Here is a 22,733-nt window from a genome sequence, read left to right on the forward strand (position 1 = left end):
ATTTCCACATCTGAAAAAGGAAGAGATTCCATTTGATGGCTGTAAGATCCCTTCCACATGTGTGTTTTTGCTAGATCGGTGAGCTTAAGCAAGTCACTTACATGTTCTGGGCCTCAGTTTCCCCATTTGTAAACAGAGAGGGGATTGGAGTAGAGGGACTCTAATCATCAGCACCTGTGTGAAGCTTTCTCTGATGCTCTCAGCTGAAAGCATCCTCCCTGGTCTCTTTAGTCACGATCTGTTCTAAGCCTCCATTCTGGTCAGTTGTTAAGGTAGAGACAGTTAGACATGTGCCCAGGATGAGTGGGCCTGGCGGTGGGCTATGCTGTTACTTGCCCCTCCTCCTGCCCCCATTTCCCCAGGACTCACCCTATGCTTGACAGAACAAGCCACAGCTGCTGAGGATCACCAGATGTCTGTCCTCATTACCTGGAGATCATGGTAGAGTGGAGGGGGGAAAGGAGGGAGGCAATGAAGTCCAGGGTCTAGCAGGGAAAGGGTGGGGTGGGGGTGTGAAGGGAAGGGATGCCACCTGCCTTGTGCTCCTCTGGGGAATGGCCTAGGAAGGAGGAGGGGGAGGCTAGGGTCTCACGCCTTGGCCTTGGCCTTGGCCTTGCTCTTGCAGGAGTCAAAAGGCATCTTGGCCGCACCCCCAAAAACCTCCACCAGCTTGTCATCCCAGGGGATAATGTTGCCCAACAGGGGGGAGGTGCAGTTGGCAATGCCCAGGATCTGGCCCGGCATCAGGATGTGATCCCACAGGTTGAACTGGGCAATCTCACCCACAAAAGCCTGGGTGGCATCAAACCGGCCTCCCAGTGTGTCCTGGTTGGAGGACCAAGGGGGTAAGGAAGAAAGGAAGGGAGAAGCAGGGTAAGGGAGGAGAGAGACAGATACAAATTCAGTTAATACAACACTGTCCCTGGTTCCATCTTTTCTGAAGTGGGCAGCAGGGCTTTGTGGGAAGGCCCCAGAGTCAGAAACTGGGAGACCTGGGTTCTGGTGTCAGTTCTGCTACTAACCCATTGTATGAACATAGAGAAATGACCCCCTCCCTGTCTGTGTCTTACTTTTCTCATCTTTAAAATGAAGCTTTTAGACTATAACCCCCAGGGCCTCTTTTAGCTCTGACATTCTATGTCCTAGGGGCCTTCCCAGCTCTGACATTCCCTGTTCTGATTCCTCTCAACTCTGACACTGCATGTTCTAAGGACCCTTCCGGCTCTGACATCTTTATTTGGCTCCACAAAAATAGTATGTAGACCAAGCAAACTAATAAGTCAGAGTACTTTGGAAGACCTTACAAGGGCGACTAAGCTTGGAAGAATCCTCACCACCGTTATTTATTATTTTAATAACGTAGAGGTTTCCAAGGCTTAGTCCCTGCTGCTCCTTCTTCCAGAAAGGCCTCTCCTTCTCTCCTCCCTTTCTCTCCTCCCCTTTCCCATTTCCTCCCTCTCTCTTTCTTTTCTCCCTCCCTTCCTTCTTCCCTTCCCTCCCTCCCCTTTCTCCTTTTCTTCCTCCCTCCTTCTTTCCTCCTTTCTTTCTTCTTTCTCTCCCTCTCTTCTTTCCTTCCTTCCTCCCTCCCTTTCTTCCCTTTTCTCCTTCCTTCCTCCCTTCCTCCCTCCTCCTCCTTCCTTCCTCCCCCTCCCTTCTTTCTCTCTTTCTTTCCTTCCATTCTCCCTTTCTCCCTTTCCTACTTCCCTCCCTCCATCCCTCCCTTCCTTCCTTCCTCCCCTCCCTCCATTCTTCCCTCCCTTCTTTCCTCCCTCTCTTTCCTTCCTTTCTCCCTCCCTGCCTCCCTCTGCATTTACCAGGACCTAAGCCTTCCTCACCTGTTCCTGCCCCAGGATGATGACCCCATGGGGTTTAATGGGATGCCAAGCAGCCAGGTTATCACTGGAGCCGCGCAGCTGGCCATCCTGGTAGGCTGACCACAGGCCGTCCCTCGTGGTCCATGCGATGCAGATGTGGTGCCAACGCCCATCCTTCAGATTCAATGGTAGCTGGGCCACCTGGGAATAGGCACAAAAGACTTCTCCAATAACGGAGGCTCCTGCCCATGGCTAGTATTCAGGTGTTGACCAACTGACTTCAGCAATTCATTGAAAACCTCAGCGCTGAAGGGGACATCAGAGGATATCCATTCCTCCTCACATTAGAACTAGGCCTGCCCTATGGACAGTGGTCATCTAGCCTCCAGTGATGGGGAATTCACCCCCTGGACAGGCAGCTCATTTCTCTTTAGGGTAGGTCTATTTCTTAGGAAGTTTTCCCTTAAATCAATAACTGATTTCAAGAAACATCTATTGAGTCCTTACTCTGTGTGAGGGGCTGGGCATGGTTGGGAGATTTTGTTGGTATTAGAAACTCTTCCTTAGTATAAAAATCATCAGTGGAGATGATCTACCCAAGGTAGAAAAGAGAACAACAGTAATACTTGTACTGCAGCCCTCCTAAGTGCTGTGAGAAGAGCTATGGACTTTGAGTCAGAGAACATGGGTTCAGATCTTGACTCTTTTGCAAGTTAACTGTCCCTTCCCCTCTTGGGGTTCAAGTTTCCAAGGAGATTGGCTGGGGGAAAGTGCTTTGGAAGCCTTATAGCATTAAGGAAATGGTTAAAGGCTCTGGGCCAGAGATCAACCCATCCCCTCCCCTAGCCCTGATCCCCCACTCCAATGGACTCACATGTCTGAAGCTAAACAACCAGACTCTGAGGGGCACCAGGGGATTTCAGCATGAGTAGCCAACTTCCTGCCCTGCCCCACCTTTTCTTAACCACTGAGGATTCCCTCCTCAGCATGAATATAAAACATCCTTTCTCTATCCTCCCCAACACTATCCTGCCCCCCCCCACCCCCAGTCAGACTGGCCACACCCTGATGGAGAGGAAATAATCCTGCCTTCCTTGGGGCAAAGGAAATGACAACCCCCAGAGAAACTGGGGGCCCTCTGTTAGCCATCTGCCCCATATCCTTCCCTAGGGACAAGATGAGAGAAGGGCATTGGGGTCTGCTCTAAAGACGGGCATCAGATCTAGGGGAGAAAAGGGAAAGGAGTGGAATAGGAGATGTCCAGGTAGTTGGCTGGAGATGAATGGCAGAGAAGAGGACCCCTTCCTCACTCCTCCCTTGGTCTCTTCCCCCCAAACCTCCTTAGTCTCTGGTCCTTTCCTATTTCCCTTAGGTGCCTATCATGGTGAAAAGAGCTCTGGGCTTGGAGTCAGGAGAGATCTGGCTTTGAATCCTGGCTCTGAAACTAACTAGCTTTGTGACCCAGATAAAGATAGCTTGAGCCTTAGTTTTCTCATCTGCAAGCTGGGGATGCCACTACCTGTCTCGTGGGCCTATTGGAAAGAAACTCACTTATGTCTTCTGGAGTGGTAAACTTACCTGAGCTCATCTGGGTCCCTCTCCTCCCCAACTCCCTCCCTCTTGGCCCCTGGCCCCCTCCTTCCCCGGCCTTCTCCACAACTAGTCTCCTTCCCCCACTGAGACCCTGTGCTCTTTTCTCCAGCCCCAACCCTTTCAGTTCCTCTTCCTTCCTCAATCCCTAGCTGCATTTCTTGCCTCACAGGCTATCTCCCAAGCCTGGGATGGCCTCCATCCTCATCACTGCCTCTTGGAATCCCTGGGATGCCCCATCCTCCCCACTTGACTTCTTCTGATCCTCTCAGATGCTAATTCTCTCCTCACTCCCCAATGACAATGGATTTCCTTTCTAGAGTTGTACTTTCTGATTTGTGTGTATATCTACCCTGTAGAATGAAATCTCCTCGAGAGCAGGGCTTATTTCGCTTTTGTCTTTGCATCTCCATTGCCTAGTGTGCAGTTGGCATTTAATAAATGCTGACTAAGTTCCATTCCACTTCCCAGCTCCTCACCTTGTCATTGATGAGCAGCTCCATGGGGTCATGCCCCGCCTCCAGCAACACCATCTCATTGGACTGGCCAGGCACAGAGTAAGAGAAGGGTGTGCCTATCCCCAACCCCCCAGACTTGGACTTGAGCCACATGCAGATGGTAAAGGCGTATAGCTCTGGCAGGGTCCTGCGCACACGGGCATACATGTAATTATTCTTCACCGGGATGTTGATCTTGAAGCCATCTGGGGGGCTGTAGGCTGATACCCCTGAGAACCAGAGAGAAGGGCAGAAGAGGCAAGGGGAAGTCAGGAGTGGGTCACAGGGGAAGTGACAAAGAGGCAGACTCACCCTGACCACCCTCCAAGTACTCAGATACAAGGAGTTTGTCTGAGTTGGGGACACCCACAGTCATGGATGCTAAGACTCTGTTTGGTCAAACAATCACAGACTCCCAGGAGCCCCAAGCTGGATGAGACTTCAGAGTCATCTCTAGACAAGACCAACAGCTGAACTAGAATCTCCCTTCACAACATCTTCCACAACCAGTTTTTTCCAGTCAAAATCCCAGAATATCTAAGATTATAGGATCCTAGATACCTATGTAAAACCAGAATGTTTTTAGAGGCACTTAGTGAGCTAACAATAATAATGCCTAGCATTTACTTAATGTTTTAAAGTTTGCAAAGTGCTGTACATTATATGTTTTCTTACTATGTTTTCATTTATGTTGTTAAATATTTCCTAATTACATGTAAAACATTTTTAACATTCATTTTTAAAAATTTTGAATTCCAAATTTTCTCCCCTCCCCCTTGAGAGGGCAAGCAATTGGATATCGATTCTACACATGAAGTCATACAAAACATTTCCATATAAGCCAATGTCTGTTATATGTTCAAATGTTCCATATGTTAAACGGTTGTTACATGAAGTGAATTGGTTCTATAGAACGTAAGCTCCTTGAGGGCAGACTTTCACTTTTGTGTCTGCCTCCCCAAGTACCTGACACATAACAGGCCTCAATTTTGGACTGATTGATTAACCTTTTACTGTCTTGTTAGCCCCCCAAACATCTGGGTATTCTCATTCTACTCCCAACTGGAAAAAGTCATGAAAACTGTGCTGGTTGCGTTCATCATGAGCTCATGTCATCCAGCCCCCACTGGGTCCTCACTGCTACACGGCAACCCTTTTACTTGTCTGTTTCTTTAATGATACACTGTTACTAGTTGTGTTTTATGTTCTCTTATTGACTCACTTGCACGTTCCCCACAGCAGCTGCTCCAACCCTCCTCCTTAAAGTCCTGTCTCAGTGGATGGTCCTGCTTCCTACTTGACTGAGAAGCTCCAGACCATCTGTCATGAGCTACTTTATCTCTCCTCCTACAGATACCAAAACCTGTTTGTCTTCTATCTTCTCCTTTCCTCCAGCATCTGGGAAAGAGGTGGAGGAGCCTTAATGAGCTGCTTCTAACTTGTGTCCCAGATCCCATTCCCTCCCACTCCTCCAGGACGAGGCTCCCAATAGCAATCCCCTTCCCCGGTGCCATTTAAAATCTCTCCCTCAGCAAGGACTGCTTGCTCCCTGCCTACGAATATTCCCAGGTCTCCTCAGTCCTTGCCCTGCCTCATGCCCCTCTAAGGAAACAAAAAACCAAGACAAAACAAAACAACCACCAAAACCCTTTCCTTGGTCCTGGACCTCCTCTTAGGTTCCTAGCTCTGGAGCTGGCTGGCCATTCAGTCCAACCCCTTCCTTTACCAATGAGGAAACTGAGTCCCAAAGAGGATTGTAGATTTAGAGCTGGAAAGGACCTCAGAGGTTGTCTAGTCCAACCTCCTTTACAAATGAGGAAACTGAGGAGGTTAAGCAACTTGCCTGATAACATAGATAGTATCTAAGGTGGGTTTTGAACTTTGGTCTTCCTGACTCCAAGACCAGTGTTCTATCCATATGCCCTCAAAGTTCTCCTTCCCCACCTCCACCTCCTTGATTGAAACTACTCTTTCCATGACTTTCTGATCATAGGATACTAGGATTTAGAGCTGTAAGAGATTTTGGACATCACCTAGTCTTACCCATACCCCACTCCCAATTTTCCAGATGAATTAACTGAAGCTCTGGAAAGTGACTTGCTTAAGGTCACACAGCTAGTATCAGAGACAGGATTTGAATCTGAGTCCTTTGATTTCAGAGCTCTCTCCCCTGTAACCTGTTGCCTCCTAATGACCTTTCACCAGTCCTGTTCCTCCTTGATCTTTTGGCAGCATTTGCCACTTGGCTAGCATCTCCTCCCGGATAATTTCTCTCTTTTCTTGCCTTCCGGTCTCTCCTGGTTTTCCTCCTTCTCAGTCACCTTCAATGCTGCTTCTTTCTCCCACCAGTAAGTGTGGCTTTCTATCCCCCAAGACACTAGCCTCTTCTCTTTCTCCTCCCCAGACAATCTCATCCAATCTCATGGCTTCAAAGATCACCTCTATGAGGATCTCTCCCACACTTGTAGCTCCAGCCCTGACATCCTCCCTGAGCTCCAGATCTGAAATCTGACTGCTGGACAGTTCCGCCTGAACAGCACCTCAAACTCGACATATCCAAAGGTGAACTCATCACCTTCCTCCGAAAAACAAATGCATTTTACTAATGCCTTATGTATTTGTGTCACTGCCATTACTCATCATGCCCTCTTTTGTGACCCCCCCCCCCCCCCGCAAGGGAGCAAAAACATCCGATGCAGAGACTGTCTCCTGACAATGCATACTCTATCCTGTCTCTATAGTCCACTACCTCTCTGCTGTGGGTATGGTAGGAGGCACGTTTCATTATCTCTTCTCCCCAGCATTCATTGGTTTTTCTATTACTCGGTAAATTTATCATCTTTCTCCAAAAAGTCCCCATCTTCCCACTTGCCCTAGTTCTGTTCAGGTCACTCCTATTCTTGAAGTCACTCAGGCTTGAAACCTTGGAGTCATCTCCGACTTCTGTCCTCTTCATTCTCTATCTCACCAGTTGCCAAATCTCCATTTTGTCTCCATGATATCTCTTCCATCTCTCTTCTCTCCACTCACACTACCACTACTATGGTTCATGCCTTTATCACCTGGAATATTGCATTAACTTCCTAAGTAGTCTAAGTAGGGTAGCCTATATCCATCATCCTGAATCCCCTCTCTCCATGTAATTGTCAAAGCAATCTATTCAACACACAGGAAAAAGCCCTGATTCTGTGGTCAAGGGAACCTGGTTCAGATCCTCCCTCTGCCCCTCCCCCAGCCTCAGTTTCCTCATCTGTAAAATGAGAGGTTTGGAGATGGTCTTATAGGTCTCTTCCAACTCTGGATCTCTGAGCCTCTGATTTTATAATCCTGAGGTTGGTCATATTATCTTCCTGCTCATAAACCTTCGGTGATTTCCAGCTTCCTGCTGAATAAAATTACAGCTCATTAATTTAGCATTTCAAGTCCATCGTCTGGCTCCAACCTACCTTTTTAGCCTTATCTGCTGTAAGCTCTTCTCTAATCTTGTCTTGCCCTGTCTCTCTTCTAGCCCTAATTCCCCATTAGAATGTAAGTTCCTTCAGGATAGGGACTGATTTTTGTCATCCTTTGTATCACTGGTGCTTAGCACAGAGCCTGAAACACAGTAGGCACTTAATAAATGCTTATTGACTAATAGACTGACCATTCAACACAGGACATCCCCTCGTCAAGACTGGCCTTTTCCCACATGTCTGCCTAGACAGTTCCATTTTAAAGTTGGGGAACCTGACACCCAGAGAAGATAAGTGATGAAGCTGTAGTTCACACTCAAACCCAGAGGCTTTTCTGCTAGACTGACTCATTCCCTTTCCTGCTCACCAGCCCCTAGGTACTCTCTCAGTCTTTGCTGAATAAATGAATAGGACCATAGGCCAGAGAGGCCCCAGAGACCATCAATCCATCTTTGTGGAGTATGCCTCCCTTCCCCCTCACCAGCTCTCCTTTGCTCCTGACGTCAAACATCCCCACGCCAGCCCACAGTGACTCAAGCAGTCTGGGACAGAGCTTGTGCTTGCTGCTCCCTGCTTCCAAACTCTGTCTTTGGAAGTTTCCCTCCAGGTCTCACCATGTTCCAGCTCTGCCACCCGGTCCTGCAAAGCGCTTAGCTCCTTCTCTACTGCCTGCTGCTGCTTGTGGTTGCTGCTGCTCAGAGATGAGCGTTCCTTCTCCAGGGCCATGACCTTGGACAGAAGCTGAGCCTCCAGGGTCTCCATTTGGGTGTGGAGGGGGTCCTGAGCTGGGAGGGGCTGGGCTGCAGTGGCTGAAACATTCCCGTGGACTGGTAGCTCTTGCTGTATGGGAAGAGAAAGAGAGAAGAGGGAAAGTCATGGAGAGCCCACTTAGGACCATCTGGAGAACTGAAACACCTCCCTTCTGACATCATTACCTTCTTCATCATCAACATCATCATCATCACCATCACCACCACCAGCACCACCACCACCATCACCATCATCACCACCACCATCATCATCACCATCACCATCACCATCATCATCACCATCACCACCACCACCATCATCATCATCACCATCACCATCACCACCATCACCATCACCATCACCATCACCATCATCATCACCATCACCACCATCATCGCCATCACCACCACCAGCACCACCACCACCACCATTCCCATCGCCACCGCCACCCATCACCATTACCAAAACCACCACCACCATCATCACCACTACCATCATCACCATCACCACCACCACCATCACCACCACCATCACCATCATCACCACCACCACCATCACCATTACCAAAACCACCATCACCATCACCACCACCACCACCACCACCATCACCATTACCAAAACCACCATCACCATCACCACCACCACCACCACCACCACCATCATCATCCTCACCATCATCACCATCACCACCACCACCATCACCATCCACACCATCACCATCATCATCACCATCACCATCACCACCACCATCACCATCATCACCACCACCACCACCACCATCACCATCATCATCATCGCTCGCTTTTTACAGATTTGCAAAACATTTTACGTTCACCCAGTGGTACAGTATCTTGTCCCTTCAGATAGAAAATCCTGAGCTGGGTCTTACCTCGGACACTTACTAGCTGTGTGGCCTTGCATGAGTCACCCAACCTCTGGCTGGCTGTTTTCTCATTGGCCAAGTGGGGACAGTAACAGCCCCTCCCTCCCCAGAGTCATTGTGAGGGTCTAATGACATATTTGTTGCTTCCAACAACTAGAGAGATGCTGGCTCTTCCTAACATTGTTTTCCCCTCACAATAGCTCCATGATGTAGGTGGCTATTATTATAATGACGTATATTATGGTTATATTGTGATACATATATGTCATCTGTTGCATTATTTCAGTGTCTTTTAAAAACACTTTTATTGATATCTTTTGATTTTATAGCATCATCGTTATTTCTGACTATAACCTTTAACTGTCCAGTATATAAAAAATTTAAAAAGAAAGAGGGAAAAAAGGAATTTTTCAGAACTCGCCAGCGTATCAATGGGGTATGACAGTATACATGCAGCATTCCATACCCATAATCCCCACCCGCTACTCCAATATCTTGTTCTTTCTAATTTTTCCAAATCCCTTCAGAGACACTCGAGCTCTAGTTTTCCTGTGAGGTGGCTGGCTTAGGGAAGATTTCCCCCATTTTACATATGAGCAAACTGAGGTTTGGAAAGCAGAGTGATTTGTTCAAGTGGCAAAACCCAGCCCAGAGGCCAGGTCTCCTGAGCCCTTGTCAAAGGCTAGCTCAGGCCCTGGGCCACCAGACACTTGTTTAGCCCTTGAGAAGCCCCATCGGCAACCCTCCCATACTGATGCAGGGCTAGCTACCACCCAAGCAGCTCCTGTCAGGCTCAGGGGGAGCGGGAGGTAGAATGAGGACAATGATTCTAAGAGTTTGGATGAGGAGGCCCTTTCCAGCTTGAATGATCTATAGTTCTTATAACTCACATTTATGTGCTGAATTATGGGCGATGGAAAGACAGCTTCCCCAATAGCAACCACAGAGCCTCCACTTGATGGGAGAGCCACCCCCTCCTGCAGCCAGTGTCTGGACACTCACCCTAGAGCTTGCTTTCTCTCTTCCTTCCTTTCTTCCTTCCTCCCTCCTTCCCTTTCCTTCCTTCTTTCCTTCCTTCCTTTCTCTCTTCCTCCATTCCTTTCTTCTTTCTTTCTTTCCTTCTTTCTCCTTCCACTCCTTCTTTCTTTTTCTTCCTTCCTTCTTCCTTCCTCCCTCCTTCCCTTTCCTTCCTTCCTTCCTTCTTTTTTTCTTTCTTTCTTTCTCAGATGGGAAAGCTGACCCCCAGGGAGGGGAAGGGGCTTGGCCAAGTTCACAGCAGTGCTAAGTGGCTGAGCTGGGATTCAATGCCAGGTACTCTTTCCCCTGTACTATATAGATTCTTCCCCTCCTCCCCCAAACAAGGCAGATTAGAACCAGCAACCTACATGTGCCTGTCATTCACTTCCTTCTTAACCCCTATTTCTTAGAGTCACTAGTTTCCTCCAAAGCTTTCTGTCCTCCTCCCTCTCCCTCCCCTTCCCCCCTCTCTCTGCTCTCTCTTCCCCTCTCTTCCTCTCCCTCTATCTCCCTCATCCTCTTCCTTTCTCTCATCCCCTCCTCCTTCCCTTTCCCTCTGTTCCTCTCCCTCTCCCTCTCCCTCTCTTCCCCTTCCTCTCTCCCTTTACTTATCCTCCCCACCCCCTCCTCTCTTCCCCTTCCCTCCCCTCTCCTTCTCTTCATGATTTCTGCCTCGGTTTGAGGGCATAGAAGGCTCATTAACAGCCAGAATCATTAAGAGGATGCTTAATAATTCAGCACACTTCTCTGAGACTAAGAAATCCTTTCTGTGTCTTTCCATTCTTCCTTCCCTCCCCCCACTCCCCATGGGTCCAATGTACTTTCTGGTCTCCAATTTATTCCTGATTTCCAGTAGGCTGGTAGAACTGACATTGCTCCAGTAATTCTGACCAGCTGGTGTCTCCCCAGCCTAGCACCATAGATGGAGCCTCTTGTCCCAGCTCCAGCCTTGGGACCATGTAGGCAGACCCAAGTCAGGAACTCATGGTGAGAGGAAGGATGGTACTGCACAACAGAGGGCAGGAGGCTGATTACTTCTTCCCCCTTTTCGATGCCAAGAACAGACTAAAGGAGGAGAAATTGAGGCAGAGAGAATGAAATTTGCCTTAGTCTTCTTGCTCAAGCAGAATTCAGAGCTCTCTCTATTCTCTACTGGTGGCCACAAAAGTAAACAAACAAAATTTGCTCAGGCAGGGGCAAGACTAGACCCCAAAAGATAGGGTTCTAGGCACATTGGGATGGAAAATCTCAAATCGTTGCATTTGAGGATCAAGAATTCAAACTTTGGTTCCCTGTGCAGATGAAGTTGGGGGCTGGGGAAGATGGAGAGTTCATTTCATTCACCAGAGGCAGCAAGATAGAGTAGAAAGTGGTCTGGGAGAGGGATTAGTAAGCCTGGATACTGCCTTTCTATGTCATAATTTACCATGATATCTTGGGCAAATCATCCCATTTCTCCTTATCTGTGAAATGGTGATAAGATTCCCTCCCCTGCCTCCTTCCTAAGGATATTGTGGGGAAAAAAGAATAATCATAGAATCAGAGATCTGAATATGGAAGAAGCAGCCTCCCCACTGTGTTACAGCTTAGAAAACTGAGACCCAGAGAGGGGAAGTGATGGATTATTTAGGACCTGGATCTAGACCCAGAGGGAACATCAGAGGCCACTGTTCCAACCCCCCTTTCCAGCCCCATTTTACAGAGACAGAAGGAAACCGAAACATAGAGAAAGGAAGAGAGTTAGGATCGGAAACATAGAGCTGGGAAGACCTCAGAGGCTATCTAATCTAGCCCCCTCATTTTACAAATGAGGAAACTGAGGCATAGAGAGAAAGAGACTTCAGGTCACAGTCCTGAAAAGATTATGTGAGCCACATGTGCTTGAAAGGCACGTCGAAGGCATGCAATCTTAGAACTGGAGAATCCTGGAGTTGGAAGGGACCTAAGAACCCATCTAGTTTATTCCCTACCTTCTCGTATGCAGCAAGAATCCTCTACAGTAACCCTGACAGAAGGAGTGGTGTGGCCATTCCTTGAACATCTCCAGAGATGGAGAACTCACTGCTTTCACAAGTTTAATGCCATTGCATTATGAACTGACTTGAACTGTTGGAAAGATTCTGTTAAGATTACACTGAAATTTCTTCCTTGTCACTTCCTCCATCCCCCCACTTAGAGCCTGCCCTTCTGAGATGACCTTTCACCCACACTGTATATATCTTGTATATACGTTTATGCATTGTCCTTTTCCCCTACCCCTACTAGACTGTGAGCTCCTTGAGACAGGAACCACATTTTTGCCTCTCTTTATATGCTAGCACTTAGCACAGTGCTCAGCACATAGTAAGTACTTAATACATGCTTTACCTATCCAGAATTTAAACTCCTGGGGTATCCCTCAACTGAGGAATATTTGAACAAGTTATGAATGTGATGGAATACTATGGTGCTGGAAGAAATAATGAAGGGGAAGATTTCAGAGAAACCTGGGAAGACTTATATGGTCTGATGCAGAATGAAGGGAGCAGAACCAGGAGAACAATTTCCTTAATAACAGCAATATTGTCAAGATCGAAAGCTTTGAAAGACTAATAGTCAATGCAGTGCCCAATCAGTATTCCAGGGAACAGACAATGAAGTCTGCTTCCTACCTCCTGACATGGTATAGAATGAGACATATTTTTTTGCACATGGTCGACGAGGGGATTTGTTTTGATTGATTAGACGTGTTTCACAGAAGGGTTTTGTTTTTCTTTTCTAATGGTGGGGAAGAGGTGAGAAGGAGGGAAAATGAATACTTGTTAATTGAAAAAAACATTAAAAGCTATAAGCTCCTTGAGACAGAGGCTTTCATTTTTGTATTAACATCCACAGAGCCTAGCACAGTACCTTGTCTCCAACATTTGTGCTAATCTTAAGAGTCAGATTAAAGAAATCCCTCCTCTAATTCCTCCATTTCTTATTGGGAAGAAAGGAAGTTTCTTCTCTTTCCTCTTCCCCTATACCCAAGGGTAAGAGTTCTGTCTTCTCTTATTTGACAATCCTAAGCTATATACATTTATTTATTTTCATTGAATTAGTGGGTCTGCCTAATATCTTTATTTGTTGCTACAAAAACCTAATGAAATGTACCCTCAGTTGAAAGGAGGGGCATAATCCTACAGTGGGGAGACAGAGCCCCAAAAGGAGCTCACCTTAGCCTACCATCAGGTAACCTTCCGACTTAGCTAGTCATCGTGGCTAACTCAGTGCTAAACACTGTTTCTATGCTGACGATTTGCCATAGATGTTGTCAATGACACCGTAAATTTAGTGCCCTGGGGAAGCAGTCCCTGTGGTCCCACCCTGGTTACAACACTTCCCTCAGACCTCCCACAGTGTTTTGTTTGGGTTTCTCTGGTGCTGGGATTGTGATAACTAGAAGTATTTCTCTGAGCTAAAAGGGACCTTTAGGATGTTCTAGTCCAACCCCATCCTTTTACAGATGAGGCAACTGAGACCCAAGGTCACGTGGGGTTTGAAGCCAGGTCCTTTGACTCCCAAATCCAGGATACTTTGCAATTTGCCACAATGTCTCAGTAGCAGGTATCAGCAGTAAAAAGTCTTTAAAAGTTGTTGAAGACAAAAATAATGAACCCTCCTGTAGCCATCCTGGTGATGAACCACTGTAAATGTAGCTGGATGGGGCATGGGATAACCCACATCTGTGCCTAGACCCATCCCTTGAGCCTCTCCTTCTAGTGGGGTAGGATAGCTTGGGTTTTACCTGCAGAACCTTCTAGGTTGTCTCAATGCCATGAGAAAGCTTCAAAGCAAGACTTGAGTGAATAACACCAATGCAATCTGTGATTTCTTGGAGGCCTGAGGATCCAGATTCAAATCCTACCCTGGATTCTTGTTCCCTGTATGACCTTGGCCAAGTCATTTCCACTCTTCTCTCCACTGTGAAATAAATGGCTTGGATTGGATGGCTATGGCCTCCTGACCAGTCACCTGACCTCTCCCTAGGAGGCATTTACCTGTAAAATGAGGGGGTTTGGAGTAGGCGATCCTGAGGTCCCTTCTAGCTCCCATGAGCCTGTCATCCTCCATGAGAGGGGTCCCTCCACCAATAGCAGATTGAAACCTATGCTTGCTTATTGATCACTCATAGCATTCATCCATGACTTTGCCCCATGATACCACCACTAACAATAGCTTACATTTATATAACACTTGGCAGTTACAAACTGCTATATAAATGTCAATTATTAGCATGACTATTAGTCTCATGCTGGTAATATAAGCAGCAGAGGCTCTGGGGTGGTAGTGGGAGGGGGAGAAAGGGTGGCTGGCTGAAGCACACTGTGCTCCCAGCTGTGGGAAACTGAGGTTGAAAGCCCCTGGGTCCCCAGTAATCTCCCCTGAGACCATAGGACCTACTCATCAACAAAATGCATTCCTATCTGAGAGAATCTGACGGATGCCTGTTCCGGCTTTGTGTGTGTTTCTCTCTGTTTAGAGTAGGAGTCTTTAATCTGGGGTTCATGGATGGATTTCAGGGGCTCCGTGAACTCAGATGGAAAAAACTGCATCTTTATTTTCACTAGCTTCCAATGGAAATTTATGAATGTCGGCAACAAACCAAAATAGCGTCAGTGGTATCCGAGACCTTGTCACCAATAGAAACTGCAGATCTTTTCAGGTCATGTTGTGGCTGTGGCTGAGATCTCTGAACGCCACTTATGCTGTTGTTACCACCACTTTGAAATTACCGTAGTTATGAAACCTGCTTTCAGACGCATCATTAGTTACGAGTTTGTTTTTTAAAATATTTTGATAACTGCATTTTGATATAATTTGTTTCCTCTGTAATCTGATTTCTGAGAAGGAGTCCATAGGCTTCCCCAGACTAACTGCCAGAGGGTTCCAGGACATGAGAAAGGTTAAGAATCTTTGGGTCACAGATCATCTCTAACGTTCCTTCCAGCAATAGCTCCTGTATTTTAAGGACCTTCCAGCTCAGAACTCTCTGTTCTAAGATAGAATGAAATAACATTTGTAAAGAGCTTAGCACAGTGCCTGGCACACAGCAGGCACTTAATAAATGCTTATTCCATTCCCTTCCCTAAGGTCCCTTCCATTTCTGACATTCTCTCTGAGACTATAAGGATTAGAGCTGAAAGGGGCCCTTTTGTTTCATACCTACCAGCAGGTATGAAGGAATAAAGCAACTTCACCTGATAAGTGCATTGTAGAAGGCAAATACCACTTGAGAGGACCAAAGGCTATGAAACTAGCCCTAATGGGGCAATCAGGGAAGGCTTCCTGCAGGAGAGGCTTTAAAGGCTGGGCAGGATTCAGCAAAGGAAGATGGGAAGTGGGGAAGTGGGGATGATGGGGAGGAGGGGACAAGCATTGCGGATGTTGGAACAAGGTGAATAAAAGCAAAAGCAAAAGCAGACCAGCTATGAAGCAAGAGGCTCTATCTAGCAAGGCATGAGAAGTTGGCTGGAATGATGATGACGTGATGATGATGATGGTGGTGGTGGTGGTGATGGTGATGATGATGATGATGATGGTGGTGGTGGCAATGATGGTGGCGATGATGATGGTGGTAGTGGTGGCGATGATGGTGATGATGATGGTGGTGATGGTAGTGATGGTGATGGTGGTGGTGGTGATGGTGATGATGATGAGAGCACTTTCGCAGACATGATCTCATGGGATCCTCATAAAAACAAAGGAAGGGAAGCGGTGCAGGCACTGTTGTCTCCATTTTGAGGGCCTCCTGAGAGGGCTTAAGTAGCTTGTTCAAAGTCACAGAATCATAACATTTTAGAGCTTGGAGGAGCCTTAGAACATGAAAGATCAGAGCTAGGAGGGAACTTAGACATAGGTATGTTATGTCTGGGAGGAACCTTAGAAACTACAGTTTCTCCCACCCCTGCTTTTATAGGGGGAAAGAGTAAGACCCAGTGCCTTCTTCAGGGTCACAGAGAGATTCAAGGTCAGAGCTGAGGCTTTCCCAGAATCACTGATTTTCAGAGCTAGAAGGGACCTCAGAAGACCTACCTTCTTCCTGAAGCCCAGATCCCCTCTGTCATACCCAAGAGAAATGAAAGCAACTGGTTTTATAAGACTGAGGTCCTAACTCTGTTCTAGGTTCCATCCCAGGTTTAACTTCGCTTAAACCAGATCATCTCACTCCTTTAAACCAAGGCTGGCCACTTCCCAAGACTATCTGGAAGCATGGTCACTATGAACCTGGGTCAAATACTCAATTCAGGGAAAAAGCCCACAACCCATTCCAGCTGGGAAGGTGCAGAGCTGGCTTAGCAGCTGCTGTTGGGAATGTGTCTGACTTGTGAAGTCTATTAATTTCCCTCTTGAGGCACTGACTGTCTGCTGCATCCATTGATCTGGAAACCTCACCCACCTTGCTGTATGCAGCTGATGGCTACAGAGCCCTTACTTCACCTCTGAGCCCCAGACCAGCTCTGCCAATTCCTCACAAAATGTCTCCCTCTGCCTAAGGTCCTTCCTAGCTCCAACATTCCCTGTTCTGAGGCCCCTCCCAGCTCTGACATTCCCCGTTCTAAGGCCCCTCCCAGCTCTGACATTCCCTGTTCTAATCTCCCTCCCAGCTCTGACCTTCCATGTTCCAAGCTCCCTCCCAGTCCTGACATCCCCTGATCTAAGGCCTGATATTCCCTGTTCTAAGGCCCCTCCCAGCTCTGGCATTCCATGATTCCAATTCCTCTTTCAAAGACTTAACTGAATGTATGCTCACATAAGAGGTCTGCAAACACAACCTATCACTTCTGACACACACATAGCCCAGCTCTCCCCTCCCTAGCACATCTCCCCATCAGTCACTCCACTCTCACTCATGGGGAGAAACAAAGAAGTGGGATAGGCAGGGCTGCTGGTTGTTCAGGAGATGGCCACTTTGTCCCTAGCACCTGCCAAGGTGGGCTGTGAAGATTTGTTTGGGGAGGAGGTGGGAATGCGGGCTGGGGTTGCCGGAGGCAGGTGGCATTTGGCCAAACCAGCCTGGGAAGGCAAACTCATCAGATCCCATTCCCCTGATTTGGAATCTTGGCATCTAGAGGGGAACATGGCACAGGACCTCTCCCCCACCCCCTGCCAAGTTCCCCATCTGCCATCCCAGTCTGATGCTCACCAGGGTGGAGGAACTGACTGTCTTCCAGAAGAGCCCACTCAGAGTTTATGAAAAGATGAGAGGGGGTGGATGGAAAAGAAGGGAGGAGAAAAAAAAAGCAACACTTTCTCACCACTCACCTACTAATGGATTGGAAAATCTGTCTCTGCTTGGCTTCTTCCTGGACTCCTCCAACTCCTCCCAGCCTCCCCTCTTTCCGTCTTGCAAGGGACCAGTGCACAGATCGAGCATCATTCCAATTCAGAGTTTGGGAGGCTTCCATATGTGGCCAATCTGGGAGTCAGGAGACTTAAGGCTTTTACAAAGGGTCAAATCCCAGATCTGCCACTTACTGCTCATGTGACCTCGGGCAAGTAGCTCAGCCACCTTGGACCTCAGTTTCTCCATGTGTAAAAAGAGAGTTGGACTAGCTCAGCGGTTCTTCACATGGGCCCACAGACTGTGAACAGACTTCAGGGGGCCTGGGAACTTGGATGGAAAAAATACATCTTGATTTCCACTAATTGAAATTTAATTTTTCTTTTTATTGTTTTTTTATTATTATCCTGCTTCTTTGTTTCTCCCCATGAGTGAGAGTGGAGTGACTGATGGGGAGATGTGCTAGAGAGGGGAGAGCTGGGCTATGTGTGTGTCAGAAGTGATAGGCTGTGTTTGCAGACGCCTTATGTGAGCATACATTCAGTTAAGTCTTTGAAAGAGGAATTGGAATCATGGAATGCCAGAGCTGGGAGGGGCCTTAGAATAAGGGATGCTAGTGCTGGGAGGGGCCTTAGAACAGGGAATGTCAGAGCTGGGAGGGAGCTTAGAACAGGGAATGTCAGAGCTGAGAGGGAGCTTAGGACAGGGAATGTCAGGGCTGGGAGGGGCCTTAGAACAAGGGATGCTAGTGCTGGGAGGGGCCTTAGAACAGGGAATGTCAGAGCTGGCAGAGAGCTTAGAACAGGGAATGTCAGGGCTGGGAGGGGCCTTAGAACAAAAGATGTCGGGACTGGGAGGGGCCTTAGAACAGGGGATGTCAGAACAGCAAACTTGATTAGGAGAAGGGGCTCTCAGGCTTCCCCAGCCTGACGCCCAAGGGGTCCAGCACACAGCAAAAGCTAAGAGGCCCTGGTTCACCAGATGTTCACTGAGGTTCCTCACAGTTTTCCATCTAGTATTTTCTGATCAAATGACTGGAAGAGAAAAGGTCTGAGTTTGAATCCTGTCCTTGACATGTATTAGCTGGCAACCACAGGCACACGACTTTATTGATCTAAGCCTTAGTTTAGTCATTTGCAAAATGGGGATAACAATCCCTGTAGCACTGTTGAAATAGGAGTGGTGATCTTGTCATTGTGTATGACCTTGGGTAAGTCACTTTCCCTTCTTGGGCCACAGTTTCCTCATCTGTACAAACAGGGTCATTGGATTAAGGGATCATCTGTGAGGCAGTAAAGTACCCCAAAGACAAGAGAAAATTAGAACTACAAAAAAGAATATACATACACTGCCTACAACGATGGGGTGAAATAAAAGGGAGGTAAACTGTGATTGAATGAAAACCCAGTGATGATCCTAGAGACCCGACAGTGAGCCCACAGCCCCTGCAGGGTCTCAGCAGAGGGCGGTTCTCAAGGGTGGGATGCTATATACACTATCCCACAGCTCAAAGTGTAATGCGGTGGTTTCATTTTACTGTTTTTCTCTGTTACAAGGAACAGTTCGATCTGGAAGAGGGAAATGGATGGCTGGATTTCCAGGAATGATAATGATCTAAGAACAAAGAGGGATCAATAAAATGTATTTTTTAAAATGGAAGTGGGAGACATAGACAAGAGGTGGATTTAAACTGGTATGGATTTAATATTGAAGCTGGACACAGCTATAGTAGGTCCCTGCCTCTTCTCACCATCTCTACTTTAAGGTTCCCCTGGGGGTGGCCCTCCCCCACCTCCCACCCCCAGTTCTGACATTCAATGCTGTAGAGCAGTGGTGTCAAATTCAAATAGAAAAACCCTCAAATTAACATTATCTCTGTGTATTATATTTGTATTTATTTTGTTAAATGTTTCCCAGTTACATTTTAATCTGCTTCTACTGCGAGTTTGACACTTCTGCTCTGGGGGAGCTCCCTGCTCTATACTCAATACTCTAGGATGGTTCTTCTATCCCCACCCCTACCTCTGGGATGGGGCTGCATATTCTGAGGTCTCTCCCAGTCCTAATATTCTCTGTTCTAAGGTCTCTCCCAGCTCTAACATTCACTGTTCTAAGCTCCCTCCCAGCTCTGACACTCTCTGTTCTAAGGCCCTCCCAACTCTGAAACACCCTGCTCTAAGACACTTCCTTCCTCTCAGCTCTGACCTTCTCTGTTCTAAAGTATTTCCCACCTCTGACCTTCCCTGCTCTACTGCCCTTCTGCCTCTGTATCTATGATCCTTTGATCTTAGACATAAGACCTTTGGCAAGAAAGGATAGATGTTCTTATTCCAGTTTTACAGATAAAGAAACTAAGGCTAAGAAGGGTGAATAACTTACTTGCCCAAATGCCTTACATGGTCACTAAGCAATAGATCCAGGACTTCCTAGATCAACGACCAAAATGGGCTGCTTATTCGTGAGGTAGTGAACTCTCCATCACTGAAAGTGAGTGGCAAATGGACACCCCACTTGTTGTGGGCCTGAAATTCCTGCTCAGATACAGGTTGGGCTCTACACCCTCCCAGGTTCCTTCCAGCTCAGGCACTGTTGATTCTTGGATGCTTTTAGGCACTTGGCTGGCTGCCCTGTGAATCTTTACTAGGCTGTACTTGCTGACCTCTCCTGGCAGAAGCCCTGGGGCTGGAGACTTTTCTAAGAAAGACAAACAGAGCCCTTGGGACTGCATTGTAGTGAGAAAGGGAGAGGAGGGTGAGCAGAAGCAGCTGCTGCTTCCTGAAGTACTTTCAGGCTTCCAAGCTCTTCCCTCCCAACTGCTCTGGGAGTCGGGGGTACAAGTCTTTTTCTCTCTCTTGGACAGATAAGGAGACCCACCCAGGGCTTACCAGTCCTAGCCCAGGGTTCTTTCAGCCCCAAGCCTCCAGATTTAGGGGGAAAAAGTATGTCAGAGATGGGAGGAAACCTAGAGGCCATGAAGTACAACCCCTTCATTTTACAGGGGAAAGGACTGAGGCCCAGACTGGGGAAGTGACCTGTTTGAGTGGTGGCAAAGCTGGTCTCCTCACATCAAGATGGATGTTTTCCAGGATTTCTAGAGAGATTTACTCTATTCAGATCAGAGATTCATAGATCAAGGGCTGAAAGGGATCTCAGAGACCATGTAGTCTAACCTCCTAATTTTACAGATGAGGAAACTGAGGCCTTAGAAAATAAAGTGACTTGCCCGAGGTCAAACATGTTGTAAGTGACAAAGTTGGGATTTGAACCCAGGTCCTTTTATTCCAAACCCAGTTAGTTTTCTTCCTAGTGTCCAACATTAGCCATGTCACAGATAACTCCCCAAGTTAATAAGAAAACTCAGTGTCTCACTCTCTTCCCCGCTCCACACCTACCTCTTTTTTCCTTTCCTGGTTGGAAGCTCTGGGCTCCTGGCCTCAATCTAATCAAGGTTGGGAAGGAGGAGGGAGGAAAGGGGAACAGAGAAGGCCAGATTGATTTCCCCTGCCTCGTCACCCAATTCCAATTTGGAACTGTAATTAAAAGAAGATGAATGGGGCCTCCCGAAGCCCAGACCTTGCCAGCTCAGGATAAATGGATGGGGGAGGGTGATGGTGTGGTGGTGGTGGTGGGGGAGCAGAATCCAGCTGATTCGTATGAAAGGCAGCTATTCCATCCATCGGGACAGAGGCAAAGAAGCCTCAGATGCCCCACTCCTTATGCACATAGGGGAGTATCAGTCTCTGATTTCAGAAGGCATGGAGGCCAATCCCATCATCTTAGACTAGGGGAAACTGAGACTTCAAGAGGGAGAAATGACTGACCTTATGGACACACATGTTAGTGGCAGAAAGGGGGCTCTCTTAGCACCTGCCCCCATATTTCTCCCCTTTGTAATAATTTTCCCTCAATGGCTTCCCTAAATCCTTATCCCAGCCCCTCCAGCAAATTGACAAGGGCTAATTTATTCCTGTTTCCTTCTGTTGCTACTTCTGGAACGTCAGGGTTAAACTCACTGAGAAAACAGGTAATGATACAAGAGGAAGGAAAAGAGGAAGGGAGAGTGGCCCAACTCCTGCTGGCCAAACCTCCAGTGGTCCATGGCAATGGACAGTGTTGGGGCAGGGACGGGATCAGGCCATAGCAACATGGTCTAGTGGAGAGAGCACTCAACTTGGATATTCACTGTGGTCAGTAAGTCACCTCATCTCCCTGGGCCTCCATTTTCTCATCTGTAAAGGAGAACAGTAACAGTCCAGATACCAAACTCTCCCAAAATCATATGAAGCTCAAATAAGAGAATGTATGTCCACATACATACTTTAAAGCCCCATAAAAATGTCAGCTTTTTGTTATTATAGAGACAACATCCTAGAGCTGAAAGAACCTTAGGGAATATCTGGTCCAAGCTTCTCGTTCTGCAAATAAGAAAACTGGTCCAGAGAGGTTAATGATTTGCCCAAGGTCACTCTGCTCTTAAGCAGTAGAGCTGACTGATGAATCCAGAGATCCCTCCACACTGAGAGTAAGAGATCACATGGTAACCCACTTTACAGATGAGGAAACTGAGGTCCAGGGAGTCAAATGGGAAAAGCCAGGACTCACACCCAGATCACCCACCTTTTTCCACTTTGTGCTGCTCATTCCCTACTCAGAAGGGACAAAGGGACAGAGTCCATCTGCTCCATCCCCACCGTCACCCCCAAGATGAGCATGGCACCGTCCCATTCCATGGAGGGAGTGCCAGTGCAGCCCGGTCCCTGGCTCTTTTCCTTCCCTGGCAACAATCTCCTCCCCTTTTGCAGCAAATTTTGAAAAGTAAATCAAAATAAAATCAATAGATCTTAGAAAAGGCTCCTCTAAGTCCCCTCGTTGGCTGCACTCCTCTTCAGATTTACCTGAGTGCTGGGAGATCCTGGGGGAGAGAAACACCCCTGTGATTTATCCTGGGGCCCCAGCCCCCTGGGTTACCTCTCCAGGAGACACTCTGCCCAAGACACACTCAAAGGAGAGCCAGGTGATCAGGGAATTTGTATAGTCATAAAATGCAGAACATCAGGAACACAGAAAGTCAGAGGGTGGAGGGCCCTCAAATGCTACTGAGGGAGCATAGTATAGGGTTGGGTTTGGAATCACAGGACAGGGTTCAAACCCTAGCTCTGCTATCTAAGACCTGTCATTTCTCTGGGTCTCAGTTTCCCTATTGGTAAAATGAAGGGGCTGGACTCTTGGACCTCTAAGCTCTAAATCTGTGATCTTGTAAATGTGGAATGTCAGTGCTGGGAGGAGCCTTAGAACAGGGAATGTCAAAGCTGGGAGGGGGCCTTAGAACAGGGGATGTCAAAGCTGGGAGGGGGCCTTAGAACCCAGAATGTCAGAGCTGGGAGGAAGCTTAAAACAGGGGATGTCAGAGCTGGGAGGGGCCTTAGA

General features: G+C 47.5%; 1 protein-coding gene across 1 annotated transcript in view; it reads right to left on the bottom strand.

The window, feature by feature from the left end:
• NPTXR (neuronal pentraxin receptor) overlaps positions 1–22,733 on the bottom strand; it is a 35,695-nt gene continuing 12,962 nt past the window's right edge. Inside the window, exons 5-8 of the mRNA XM_036760822.1 lie at positions 7,968–8,193; positions 3,884–4,131; positions 1,836–2,015; positions 1–825 (exon numbers count right to left, since the gene is read on the bottom strand). Of these exons, the coding sequence (XP_036616717.1) occupies positions 589–825; positions 1,836–2,015; positions 3,884–4,131; positions 7,968–8,193 (891 nt within the window). The 3' untranslated portion in view covers positions 1–588. The remainder of the gene's footprint in view (positions 826–1,835; positions 2,016–3,883; positions 4,132–7,967; positions 8,194–22,733) is intronic.

This window comes from Trichosurus vulpecula, chromosome 5 (assembly GCF_011100635.1).
Source record: "Trichosurus vulpecula isolate mTriVul1 chromosome 5, mTriVul1.pri, whole genome shotgun sequence".
NCBI lineage: Eukaryota > Metazoa > Chordata > Mammalia > Diprotodontia > Phalangeridae > Trichosurus > Trichosurus vulpecula.